This window comes from Cotesia glomerata, linkage group LG1, assembly GCF_020080835.1.
Source record: "Cotesia glomerata isolate CgM1 linkage group LG1, MPM_Cglom_v2.3, whole genome shotgun sequence".
Taxonomy (NCBI): domain Eukaryota; kingdom Metazoa; phylum Arthropoda; class Insecta; order Hymenoptera; family Braconidae; genus Cotesia; species Cotesia glomerata.
Genome location: NC_058158.1, coordinates 26,550,806 through 26,564,976, shown reverse-complemented (window position 1 = coordinate 26,564,976; position 14,171 = coordinate 26,550,806). Strand labels below are relative to the sequence as shown.

Below are 14,171 nucleotides of genomic sequence, written 5' to 3'. Positions count from 1 at the left end.
ACTTTCACAGTGATATTATTTTCTCAAGATTAATTTTTTTATAATAATATTTTGTTCTCTATTTTCGTCAAAGTATTAAATTATTTAGGCAGTTGTAATAGTTTTGGTAATAGATATTAAAATCTTTCACTTTTATTTATAAACGGCCTTTGTTTCTATAATAAACATTTTATAATTATTAAACTGGGCATATCTGTATATTTATACTCTATAATATATATAATATTACAAATTAACATAGCCGATAATCTGTAATATAAAAGAACAAATACATTTTATGCTTTAAAATCTCAACAGCAATATAGTTAATTTCACTATCTTATCAATCACGACAATTATTCATTCTGTCAGCTAAATAGTTTTCGATCCAACAAAACATCGGCTCTTACAAAATTTTATAATTTTAAACTCAATGTGACCAAATAATTTATTATACAAACTGATGCATAAAAATTTTATTTTGTATAATTTTCTTCATTATTTATTCCTTTTCGTACAGTAAAACAATTTGAATATTTTCGAATTAAATTTTCCTAAATTTTCTCGGTTTATTTTGAAAGTAATAGTAATGCAAATAAAATTACATGAATTTTGAATACCAATTTATTATTTAGATGCATTTTCTTTAAGTAACTTCACATAATAATTTGCAGTTAAAAAGAAAATCGAATGAATAATATTTCACGATCATTTGTACGATTTCGAGAAGATATTAACGCTGTATATTATTAGATAATTTGTAAAAAATCTAACCTGTCAAATATAAATTATAAACTATGTACATTTATTCTCTTAAAACGACTTTACAGTTAGGTGAGATCGATGTATATTTACAGAATGATTTTGTTTCGTTAATTAATTTATCGAATCTTTGTCGCACCTCAATTTTTGGTTTTATAAAAAAAGTACTTCTAACATTATAATATATTTAACAGAATATGTTAAATATGCGGATAAATATATTCTCTATGTCATTGAATCTGAGTAAATGATTCAGTTGTTTAGGCACCCAAAATCATGACAAAGAATTAATTAACTTTGTCAAATTTTTCTTCCCTTTTTAGAATCTTCTCTATATGTGACTTATGATGAATTTGATCTTATTAATTATTAAATATATAAAATTTATAATCTTCCATATTTTTTGATCCTGATAACAACAAAATTTTTGGCAAACCAAAAATTTAATAATTTAGACCACAATCTGGTAAATTTAGAACTCGTCTTCGCTGGACTCTGAACTATGCGCAAGTTGTTCTACCCACCATTCCTTAACTTCTAAAGTAACACTACTTACTTTTGGTACTGAAGTTTTAGTGCTTGATATTTCTCGCGGTCTGCTTTGTTCTGTTCCTTCCGAAAGATGAGGCAAATTATTTTTCGCTAATGCTATGATTAATAAAACATTTAATTAAATGTTAATTTACAGCCACGCATAGGAATATAAATACAAATAAATACTAAGGTAAAAGACCCCATTTGTGGCACCTTTAACCCCTATTAGTGGCACTTTTTCTTTCAATGAAAAAATGTTTAACTTGAAATAAAAATTAAAAATTTTTTCGATCTAAAGGTCTTAAAGATTAGAAATAATATATTCATTATTGAAATTAATGATTTCATTAATTAAATAAGTACCAAAATTAAAGAAAGTGTCAGTAATGGGGTCCCCGCCACTAATGGGGTCTTTTACCCTAGTACAAATAAAAAAAATCCAAACTTACGTGGAGGCCTACTATTTCGTTTCTTTGATGCATTGATTTTTTCTTTTTCATTGCGACCAGAAACAGGATCTGATAATGTTGGTGCTAAATATTTTCTTCCCGACACGCTCCCAATGCTATCAGATCTTGGCAATACGACTGGTTTTTTACTTCTGTGACGGATACCTTCAGTTTCCTAGAATACAGAAAATAAAATAATTATTTATAATTTCCTCCCAGTTTTTCCATCGTAAATATTTAATGTATGAGAAATAAAATAAATTATACAACCGACTAAGCCTTAACAAGTTAAATTGCCCAAATATTTTGGGGTGTATTTATACTAACCTATAAGATTTTATTGCCGTTAAATTAAAAAGTAAAATTTAATTACCTTTGTTTCAGTTTCTTCTTCACGTTCAACAACATTTTCTTTACTCTTTTCTTCGGAATGATCTTGAGCCAATGTTGCCAAATCATTGGTCGCTCGTAATCCAGCTATCAGACTATTTTGTTGTTTCTATACAATTCAGAAATATCAACAAATTAATTAATAAATTGAATTAATATAACATATTTTATTCTATAAAATTTCTTACTCCAGTGGCGCGTATTTTTTTTAAACATCCTTCTAACCAAGTTCGTATTGTCTGTTTGGCCACTTCTTCCTCGATGATATATTCAAACTCTTCTCGTGCTAGAAGTTCTTCTAATTGTAGAGCTTTCCTAATATCTACTGAACGGTACGAGAGCATACTGAAAAAAATTAATTTGTATTAAGTTGATAAAATAGTTTGTGCTGAACATCTTATCTATTTCTACTCACTTTATAACATCATGAAAAGTAACATCTTCTCCGTTATGTAATCTTTCAAGCTCATAGCACATATATTTGAAAAGTAGTCGATCTTTCTGGGGATCAGTTTCTAATCTTCCTTTTAAAAGTCGTAATATAAATTTAACCTTAAATAAAATACAATATTATTAATTTACTTGATAGGTATTATTAATTTACTAACAATCTTTTTAACACATCCAGATTGATCTACACCCTAAACTTTATTCAATTATGAAGCATCTTTTGATATTAAGTACAGCTATTGTACTTTTTGATAATTCTTTAACTTGAATAGACTTAAATAAAAAAAAAGCAAACTTAAATAAAAAATTAATTAATAGTAAAAATTCAATACATACTCGTCTAACTGGAATAACTCCTCGTTGATGTATGTCAACGACGTTCCATGTATTTTGAAAATTCCTTATATCAGCATAAGATAGCAGTGCGTCTTCTTCGTTTGAATAAAAGAGTGAAAAGTTCTCCATGATAATAGCTGTAATAATTAAAATCAATTAATTTTTAATCAACGAGAAGGATTTCTATGTTAAAAAAAAATCCACATGTAGAAATTTAGAAAAACTATAAGTATAATTTTTTTTTAAATATTTCTTTACATCAATTTATTTTTTTAATCAAGCCAAAAATGGACAGATGTCTGTTGATTTCAGTATCGTCAGATTTTTACGTTGTATATTTTTAATAAAATTAATTTTTGAGCCGTTATTTCTTATCTCAGCGTCCTTGATTAAATGGGCAATAAATAAACGTTCAATTTTTGCTTCATACTAACCCACTAATAAATTCAACACGATGTATGTTATAATAACATAAAATGTACAGAAATAAAAAAGTGAAGCATGAAAATTTCCACAGTCTGTTTCCCAGTAATTAGGAGCTGGTGTACAGTATGGCGGTTGTACCATGCAGTCATGCATTATTTTGTTCCAATCTTCGCCGGTTACGATACGGAACAACATAGCCACTCCGGTAACTGGTGATTCAAAGTTAGCTCGCCTAGAAAGATATTTTTAAAACTCATTATTATTAATAATGGTAATAAATTTTGAAGAATGTTTAATATTAAAATTACTTCTCACCTCCCGATTCCTTCTCCATACTTGACAGTACCAAATAATATAGTACCAGCAAGTGCGTAGAAAAACACCAACAAAAACATACCAAATATAATGAAAAAACTTTTACAAACTGATACACCGACAGTTAACATCAACATTTTTAGTGTCGTATGTTTTCCTGTGATTGTAAAAAATCTGAGGATTACAACCATGAAGCCAATAACGTATGATAGATCATTTTTCATTGTGCAGTGAATAACTATCCAAACTACCCCAACAACAGTAACCAAAAGATCGTAACGATTTCTTCTTGATTGCCAATAACCCCGCGGCGTAAATGCTATATTTTTCATTATTACTTCAACAACAAACACTAGTACCAGCATTGTTGACACTGTAGCTAATGCTTCTGTATGCTCTTCTTCAATTCTCCACTATAATCATTAAAAAAAAAACATTACTTAAATTTAACGTACTCTTTATAGAAATTCAATATTGAAAAATGATCATATTTACCGAAACGCACAGTAGCCCGCTGTTTATTAAAACCATAACTGCAATAAATCTTTTGAAATATATATTTTGAGTTATATCATAAATAAATGCACGAAACTTCTTTCCATCTGGACGAGGTGGCAAGTGCAGTGGCTGAGCTATTTTCAGTCTCTTCTTCAAATCACACCTATACAATTAATTAAAATTTATTATCAAAATAAACTTGGAATTTTAAATAGTTCAGAAAGAATAAATACCATCTTCTTTGATCGACAGTAAGTAAAGCTGTTCCTTTGTTTTCGGAATAATTTGCGATAACAACACCAACAAACAGTGTTAAACCGATCATACAACCAAGGAAAATATAAATGTGGATGTAAATCGCGTGAACCTTTGGATATATTTATAATTATTATCTATCATTTCAAATTGCATGCTTTTTTAATGATAATAGGGAATATAACTTACTGGACCAAGCGCTTTGATTAAAACATCTCTTACATCAAGCCAACCTTTGAATGAAAGAACTTCGAAGAGAGCCATCATTGCGTCTCCGATATTATCGAAGTTGAATCTTCTCGGATTTGCCCTAAATTTTGGAAAATTGTTTTTTGTTTTTATTTAGTTAATTTTTATGAATTAATACTTAGAGTTAAAATATAAATATTCTTTACTCAAGAAAATATTCAAGATTAAAATTATCTCGAACAAAATAAAAATTTTTGATTAAAGTGAAATTTTTTTTTCACAGTCAAAAAATGCTGCAACGATTCTAATCAAAATATTTAATATTGAAAAAATAATTTACATGAATCAAGATATTTTTCGTTTTTGGAAAGATTTTCGTTAACCAAGAAAATTTTTTTCAAGCAAAAATAACTTTTTTTTATGTGAAAATGTTAATTTTTTTCAAAAAAGTACTTTTAAGGATTACTATAATAATAATAATAATAATAATAATAATAATAATAATACTTAATTTTTTTGTAAATAATGAGAGCTATTTTTGGTATTTTAAGATGACAATGTAGTTGAAAAGCATTGTTACAAAAATTATAATATTTACAGAAATTTCCAAAATTTTAAGTTATACCGTAAATAGTACAAATAATAAAACTTCTGAAAAAATCTCACCATACACGTGGTACTAAAATCGATGGATAGCTTTCATTTTCACCAGGTTTGAGTTTCATTTTAGTAACAAAGACTCGTCTCATAAAAACTCCAACACAATCCTCCCGTCTTAAAATTGTTGGATCATTGCAGCGAGCTAATCTACCGCCATACAATTGAACGCCATAACTCGCAAATACAAACATCAGAAGAATTAAAAGTGTTGATACCTGTTCTCCAATATTTTAAAAATTATATTTGCATTATAAATGACCTATACACTGATAGAAGGATTTGTTTATAGTTAAAAAGATTTGTTAATATTTAATAAATGATTTATTAGAAGCCATTTGTTGATCTTTAAAAAATATTTCTTAGTATTTAAAAAGATTTATTAATATTTAATAAATGAATATCAGATTTATTAAATACAAACAAATCATTTTAAATACTAAGAAATATTTGTTTAATATTAAAAAGTGGTCTCTAATAAATAATTTGTTAAATATTAACAAATATTATTTAATACAAATAAATCCTTCTATCAGTGTAAGCTAAATAAAACGCTTACGTACCAATAAAATTTCTTTGAAACCTCTACACAATTCATAAACAACTTTTTTCATATGAGGCACCAGTGTAAATATTCTAAGAGGTCTTACACATCGTAAGATCATCAATAGCTGTGCACCTGAATTAGGTGGCACGCTTTTGGGCATCCAACACAAAAAGACTAAGCTGACCTATAAAAATTGTAATAAAATTTTATAACTGCATTCAACAAACAATTATATTATATCATAACTTCACAGATACTCATTACTCATTCTCATTACTCACTATGTAAATGAAAACATCAAGTACAGACGCTACATCTTTAATGTAAGCCTTTGGCGTGAAAAATAAACCATCTGCGAGGATCTTCAAAGCCAATTCGATGCTCATAAAAATAACAAAGCCATACTCAGCAACTTGCAGCACTGGGATTTCCATAACTCGATATTTCGGTGTTTCAAACATCATAGAAATACAGGAGAGGGTTGTCGCGCATATCATTACCCAATCTAAATAAGTTACAAGTCCCAGAAAATTGCTGTAAAAGTAAATTATTCATGAATAAGATCATCATGAAAAATATTTGTTTTGTTCTTTGAGATGAAAAAATGTTTATTATAAATTTAAACTCACTGGAGACTTTTGTACTGAACTTTCCGTTCTTTGCCAGTTAGAGGATCTTTTAATCTAGCGTCATATCTAGCGTAAACGAGAAGTTGGCAAATTTTCCGAAATTTACTTTCCCGTGGGACGGCAAAAAGTGGAGTGTCAAAAAATGGATGGTTTTCTCTCAAATCATCCTCACGTTGGTTTCTTTGAAAATAAATAAAGTTAACCAAATTATTTGGTAGAAATATACATTATAAATATAATTTTTGTAATGGATTGTGTCAAACTAAAATTTGAGTTAGAACCTTCTCATTTCGGCTTGCTGTCTCTTAGCCTGAAGTAATTTGATATCAAGATCATGAGGCCTACTACGTGAAGAAGTGACCCTGTTGATTGCTCCGATGTCCCCATTTTCGACCAAATGTTCGTAAGTTTGCTTCAGCTTTATCGACCCGCTACGAACACTTCGACGAATTGATCTTGAACATTATTATTATATTCAATAGAATGTCTGTTTTAAAGTATTCATAGACTTCTGATTAAACTTACTTTTTTTGATCGATCCTCAGCTGTTTTGCGCTACTTATCGTGCCCTGAGGTTTCAAGAGGCTCTTACCAGGTATCGGTATCATCGCTGAGTCTCCAAGTAACAATCTTTGGTTATTTGAGTCACTGAAAATTTTAATTAATATGTTATATAATTTATATTTTGTTAAAGTAAAAATCTATAAAATAGAATAATTTTTAATAATGCAACCTGATGATATAATTTATGGCTGCTTTCTTTAGATCAGTCATAACATTTCTGACTTTCGGTGGTTGGTTCAAAATTTTAACTGGTCGTTGTTTTCTGTAAATCATTTTTGAGTCAAATGTTTCATTTATTCTTTTAGCCGTTTCGCTTTCTTCATCCTCAACTTCATAAACAAATTGCCGCATAAAACTCTCTCGAACCTTTTTATGATTATCATGAAAATAATTTTATTTTTTGAATATTGACAATTGATATAATACTTGGTCGTAATTACCTTAGGAAGATTAAAGTCTGATGGGACTTTGTGTAAACATGTCATTTGTGGACTATCGGGAAATTTTTCAAAAATTCTCAATCGAAATGGAAGTGTTTCTTTAATCTCAGCACTTTGTTCACGGAATTTCAATTGTTTTAATTTTTTTATATCTTCGTCAAGTTCTAAATTATCAAGAATGACAGCGACGAAAAGACTTAACACAATCTAAAAATTGTAACTGATGTTAGTAAAATATTTGTGAAGCATTTCGTAAGCAAAAATTTTAAATGTGCACATTAAAAAACTTTGCGTCATATTACACATAAATTAAGTATAACAAGAATGATGACTATATTTTTTTGTGTAATTCTTATGCAAACGCCTATACACAAGTTGTACACAAAATTTATTTGATGCAATGACGGAAAATTTTTTACTGTGTATAATTTGTGAAAAATACTCACGAGAGTTACGAAAAGATGGTAAATAATAAAATAAACTGCAACTAGTGGTGCAAAAGTTTCATGAGTTCTCACCATCGTTTCATCCATTACTTCAACCCATGCTTCTTGAGTAAGGATTTGGAACATAGACATGAATGCCTAAAATCAAACGATTCCCTCGCGGTTTTGAGAATGCCGTAAAAATACCGTAATTTTTCGGCATTTATGCTCATGCCGTATATTTACCGTTATAATTCGGTAACAATGCGGTTAAACTATAGTTGTTTTGGCCAGTTTTTATACTGTAGTTATCCAGTATATATACTGCACTTATGCTGTACAGTTACCAAAAATATACTGTACAATTACCGCATTAATGTCCAAATTTTACCCAAAAAATTCCAAATAATTACCGTAATAATACAGTAATTTTGCCGAATATTTTCTGATATAATGGACAATTATTAAAGATTTAGTTTTATTTTTAGTTCACTTCTATGTTAGAAATGAATAAAATGAAAAATTTCAAATTTTGCTTTTTATTCTCCATCGCTACTTTGCAAAAACAAATACTGTTTTTGAATAAAAAATATGTAGAATATTATTTTTTAATTAGGTATTTAGCAGTAATTAATATAAAATAATACATATGTTAAGTAAATATATTCTAATTTTAATTTCAATTTTTAATTTCTCACTTAGAAAATTGCAAATTTTCTAAAATCGAAAAGTTATATTGTTTCACATATGTAATTATATTATTTAATTTTAAATATGCTTATCGTAAGATGGACGGTGTGGTTTAATGTATATAGAATAAGCAAAAAAACAATATGGTATAGACCGGGTAGCTCAAATGGTAGAGTAGCCGACATGTCTCCAGGAGGTTCTGGGTTCGAATCCCAGTCCGAGCGTCATTTAATTTGACACCATATTTTTAAATATGGTTTTAATACAATCATTTTACCGCCTTATTACCGTAAATATGCCACTTTTTCAGCGTAAATATTCTAAATTTTTAGCGTAAATGTATCGCATTTTTACGGTAAATGTTCCGTAATTTTTCGATAAAAAAAACTGACCAAAACAACCGAAAAAATGCTGAAAAAATACCGCATTAATACTGTATAATTGCGACATTTTTTCGGCATTTACAAAACCGCTAGGGCTAATATATTTTTGTAGTTATTAACTTTTAATTGTAAAGTAGTTCAATACAAAATAAAACATCATCTACATTTTCTTAAAAAGAGTAGAGAAAATTTACTGTCTTTAAAATTTTAAATGCTCAAATGTTTTCTCTAATTAAAAAAATTTTCGTACAATAATCTATCTTTTTGAAAATGATGTCTCTTTTTACCGAGCTTAGTCTATAAGCTAAGTCTAAAAATTTTTTTAAAATGAATATTGAATATTATCATCACTTACTTCAGGAAAAGTCTCAAATTTAGTGAAATCGCATAAATAACAAAAAAATTGCATTGATATACTGGAAGATATAACAAGTAAACACATGGTAAAGATTATAAGACTTCCAAGTTTTTTTCCTGGTCCAAAAATTTTGTAGACAAAATCTTCAAGCATTGGAGAAGCTTTAATGAGTCTAACAACCCTCAATACCTGATGAACAAAAATGTGCACTGCATTAACGAATCTATAACTCACTAATAATGAATAGCTGTTAACTTACTTGAAAATAAGTAAATCCAGAAAGATAAAACAGTGGTATAATGTGAATAGTCGTGCCGATTGATAATAACAATTCAAACTTATGTATTGAATGTTTGTAGTAACTGCGGAAGCCGAGACACCATATTTTGAAGAGTGTTTCCAAATCGAGAAATATGGTGAATGCTATCTCAGCGTAGTAGTAGTTATCGTAGTAATTATGTCTTGGTCGTTCGTCATGTTTGAAGTTCATTGTAGCTGTGGTGATTCCATTCGCTAAAATTGCGCACATAACAATCATTCGAAAATGTGGAGAGCGTAAAATTGCTTGACATAGTGGTGATGCAAGTCCTCCATGCTTGTTGTCATCCAGAGTAACAAGCTTCCAGCCGCTATCATCTCCTGACAGAATCTGAAAATATTATTTTTGGATTTAGAAATAAGGAAAGATAGTTGGGCTCAAAACAATTGGAGTGACATTAAAAGTTTCTAGACTCAAAACATCCAGAAGCAAAAATTAATCATAGGACTTATTTATTTTCTATTATTGCATGTTCTCATTCTAAATTTTTCGGACTGGTTATAAAACAAAAAAATTATTTAAAAGTTACTTGTGAAGCAGAACTATTTGTTATTTGTCCTCTGGTGCCCCACATTTGTTGAAACTGTACTCGAATTTCATTAAATGTTTCAGTGATAACAGCAATAAATACGTTTTTCACTAGCCACGCCAGAAAAAATATCATGGTACTGAAATAGAAAATAGCTCGCCAGGCTGGAAGACTGTCAATCGCCCGGTACATGATGAAGACCCAGCCCTCTTGAGATGCTGCTTGGTATACAGTGAATATACTGGTCGCTGTAACAATATTTAAAGCATAACTTGATTTTGTGTCACTTACTTTAGAATTTAGGATTTATCAAATAGATTAATGCAGACCGAACTCATCGAATCCATTGAAGCCCATAATATATTTTGATAGTTCTAATTTTAAGCACTTCATTCCTTCAGGACATTGATAACCCGACTCGGGGTCAGTGGAACAAAATGTGTCTGGAATAGCCAAACTATTTATAGTGATGTGATTAGGATCAGTGGTATTGAGAACACAGTGATTTTTTAGTTCTCCAAAGAATTGAACTCCCAAGAGTCCGTACAGTGACATGAAGAACAGGAAAAATAGTGTTACATTGTAGATTTGCTGACTCGATCGTCTAAAAAAAATGAGAAATATATTACATGTATTCAAGATAAAAATTATTAAAAATAATTAAAAGTCTTTCTTAACGAAAATTTCATTTTTTGTAAAAATGGTCCTTATCAATTTTTTTAAATCTCCCATTCTTCAGACAAAATTATAAATAAAAGTCAAAATTGACAATAGTGCGCACTCTGAACATTTTTACCTATAGTTAAAAAACTCAGTAATTTTCAAAACTGAAGAAAAAATTTTTCGGATAATAAATTCACATCAAATTTTAATGTAAAATTTTTCGAAAAATTGTATACCAAAAATTGCATCGACTAAAATGCACTTAAATCAAGAAAAATTATATTAAAGTTAGCAGTCACTTCACAATTTTTAAATTTTATTTAACAAAAAAATTTCATCCAAAAAATTATTAAAAAAAAATTGCATTTTTAATTTTTTATAATTTTTACAAGTCAACTTTTTCTTAATAATTTTTTTTGCACTAATTTATTTCTTAAAAAAATTCTAAAAATTATTAAATACCTGCTACTTTAATTTTCATAGAAAAATTTCTCAGTTCAAGAATTTTCTCCTTGATTCAAGACGATAAAGAACTCTTTAAAACGATTTTCTGGGTTCAAATTTTTTTCTCTTGAATCAAGTTAATTTTTTTATCAATATATAGTGAAAATTTGGAAACTCACTTGAATATTTGATTGATTCTCGCTTTGGGCATTGAAAACTTCAAAAATACTCGTATAAAACGTATCATAATTAGTGGTCTTGGGGCTCGTATTACTGACACAGCGCTAAATTTACTGACGAATCCAAGCATCTCGAACATTTGAAGAATAACTGATAGCCAAAGGAAAAAAACCATCACTGCATCAAATTTACACCAGTGATCTTTCAAATATGCCTTGTCTCTCTAAAAAAGTATAAACCTCAATTATATATGCAAACATTTTTTGAATAAACAACATAGAAATTATGAAAGATTACATTCAATATTCCACGTATGTGCATTTTGGCAATCATTTCAGCTGTGAAGAGAAAAGTGACAATAAGATCGATAACGAATGTTGTGATCTGTAGTTGAGGTACTTTTTCGAAGGTTTTCGGGGTGTTTAGGCATACTGACATTAGTGACATCAATGCACAAGCTCTCATCAACCTCCTTATCCATAACTGTAAATATAAATGAAATTTTTTAGAGATGATTGAGGGGTAACGTGACCGCTGATCCGCAAAAAAATGATAAAATTTTTTATTTAAGTTTACAGAAATTATTGCAGTATATTATTGATATTCAATTAGTTATTATCGATTTTTTCACCTTGACAAAGAAATTTGTCGTGTCGAATAGTCGCAAATCAATTATATGCGGTTCAGCTATCTTGTAATCAATTGAAGTTATGAATTGCATCATTGAGGGCTATAATAATTAAATTTTTAATTTCTTACCTTATTTACCCATTCTATATCCGCACTTTCATTTAGGGCCTCCTCTGGGCCATAATCGGCCAAAACCAGATCTCCCTTGAGGCTTTGTTTCCGCCCCAACATCATAATAGGAATTATATTCGCAATGGTGAAGCCTAAAATTGATTGAAGAAATAAATTTTTTTTTTTTTAATTTTTGCAAAATTGACATTTACGTTTAATTAAATGAATAAATTTATCACTGATTGAACATTGAGAAATATAAATAAAATGTATAGCGTTGATAGTGATATTAAGTGGGATTTAGGAAAAAATTAATTTCTTACATGAGGTAAAGTTCATACGAGTTTTATACTTAATACATTATCTCTTGTACTGCTGAAATTAATAGTTACTAGGATGGTGATAATAAATATTTATGAAAATTAAACTAAGTCTAATGCAGCAGAATCAATTGTAAAGTTTAGAAATTTAAATTAAAGGTTAAATCAGAAAATGAAAGTAACAATTAATCCTTACAAAAAAAAGATTTATATCCATTTTTTGAACTCTTGATTACATTCACCAACCAAAATTTGAATAATCTCAATTGTAAATTCAGGATAAAATTTTTAGGTATAAAAAATTTTAGTAAAAAATTAATTTAAAAAAGAAATTATCACTTAGTCAGAATCCAAAATTAAAATTTGAAACAATCATATTTATCAATATTGAGAACACAGATAAGCATGTAATTTGAAATTTTTTCTTGAGGCCAATATAACACTGTGTATTTGCACTAAATTAATCAGTAAATAATTAAAGACTGTTTTACTTAATTAAACCATAAATACATTAGTTAACACAAAGTTTGAATTAATTCTTTTCATACACTATTTTACATTTAGGTATTGTTTAGCACATAGTAGTCATGCAAATAACACATAAAAATTATTTTTGCGTAATATTTATAAATGCGACAAAACAAAATAATTGATAATTATTATACTCAATATTATGGAATCACTAATATTGTTAAAACTCAATATGATGTTAAACTAAATATTTGATTTGGACCTAAGATTATTCATTTCACTCATTGGTAAGAAATGAAATTGTAAATGTAAATATCTACGTGTAATAATGAGAACAATTTACTTTATCATATACGTTATTTACGATAAAATAAAGAATAATAAAACAGACATACAATTTGATTTTTTTCAAACATTAAACACGATACTCACGTCCCCACGACTTTAATTTTGCTCTTTTTATCGTGGTTAAACAAGCTGAAAAATTTTTCAATATTAAACATTTAATGTAAATAATATTTATATTTTAAACACTTAATTAAAATCCTTTTAAAATCTTTTGTTACAAAAAATGTTGTAATTACTCGAGATTCAGTAATTATTTGCTGTCAGATAAATTTTTTTTTTAAATAAAAATTAATTGATAATTCAGCAATCCATTTTTTAAATGTGTTTTACGTATTTTTAACTGATAAATTTAGGAATGAATGGAAGATATGAAATTTAATCATAAAAAAAAATTTGATAGAAAGATTTTTGGTGAAAAAAAATTATAGTCGAGTATCAAAATGTAAAAATCATAAAATAATAGTACTTACTTTTTTTGACAGTTCAGAGGACGAATTAATATGCCCTTAAGGCTGTTACTTATAAACTACATTTCAGATAAAGCAAATTAATTATTAACGATTGATAAACATTTTTTTTTTTTTATAACAAACAGGCGGCATGGCGTTAAACAATCGTATGAGATCCGACTGATCGTGTCGTGCGTTTCATAACCAGCTGAGAATCATCCCTGAGCATGTGCTGTAGCATATAACTTTCATCTCACGAGGAATCAATATTTCAAGGGAGTTGAGCCAACGATACGTGATTCTGAAAGACCTCAGTTATCTTGGCCAATAGATATCTTCCTTATCTTCATTTTTTTCAACGCATTTATTTTTCATATGTTTGATTTACATTTTTTGAATAAAATCATCAATCAAAATAAATATCATAAATT

General features: G+C 28.2%; 1 protein-coding gene across 6 annotated transcripts; it reads right to left on the bottom strand.

Annotated features, from left to right (window-relative positions):
* Positions 1–34: 34 nt before the first annotated feature.
* LOC123262443 (sodium leak channel non-selective protein) lies at positions 35–13,940 on the bottom strand. 6 transcript variants are annotated; one of them, XM_044724682.1, is made up of 29 exons: positions 13,758–13,940; positions 13,376–13,420; positions 12,171–12,304; positions 11,709–11,894; positions 11,411–11,634; positions 10,454–10,728; positions 10,125–10,372; positions 9,536–9,925; positions 9,274–9,465; positions 7,867–8,004; positions 7,421–7,627; positions 7,150–7,346; positions 6,942–7,064; positions 6,698–6,871; positions 6,417–6,596; positions 6,069–6,321; positions 5,804–5,971; positions 5,250–5,458; positions 4,584–4,704; positions 4,373–4,506; positions 4,137–4,302; positions 3,642–4,054; positions 3,335–3,558; positions 2,901–3,037; positions 2,530–2,666; positions 2,303–2,459; positions 2,098–2,223; positions 1,725–1,899; positions 35–1,389 (listed from the first exon to the last, which is right to left on the bottom strand). In XM_044724682.1, exons 3-29 carry the CDS (start codon positions 12,273–12,275, stop codon positions 1,214–1,216), a joined length of 5,235 nt encoding a protein of 1,744 aa, XP_044580617.1. In that variant the 5' UTR covers positions 12,276–12,304; positions 13,376–13,420; positions 13,758–13,940; the 3' UTR covers positions 35–1,213. The 6 variants fall into 6 exon arrangements, with proteins under 6 accessions (XP_044580617.1, XP_044580609.1, XP_044580592.1 ...); XM_044724674.1 differs by having other exon boundaries at positions 13,339–13,420; positions 13,762–13,940; XM_044724657.1 differs by having other exon boundaries at positions 13,762–13,940.
* Between the last annotated feature and the right edge of the window lie 231 nt (positions 13,941–14,171).

Excerpts from the sequence above, each read along its gene's own strand:
- LOC123262443 (XM_044724682.1), bottom strand. The coding sequence starts at position 12,275 with ATGATGTTGGGGCGGAAACAAAGCCTCAAGGGAGATCTGGTTTTGGCC. Across the intron at positions 7,347-7,420 it reads CAGACTTTAATCTTCCTAAG|GTTCGAGAGAGTTTTATGCG; the intron begins GTAATTACGACC and ends AATCATAAAAAG. Across the intron at positions 3,559-3,641 it reads TATGGAGAAGGAATCGGGAG|GCGAGCTAACTTTGAATCAC; the intron begins GTGAGAAGTAAT and ends ATATCTTTCTAG.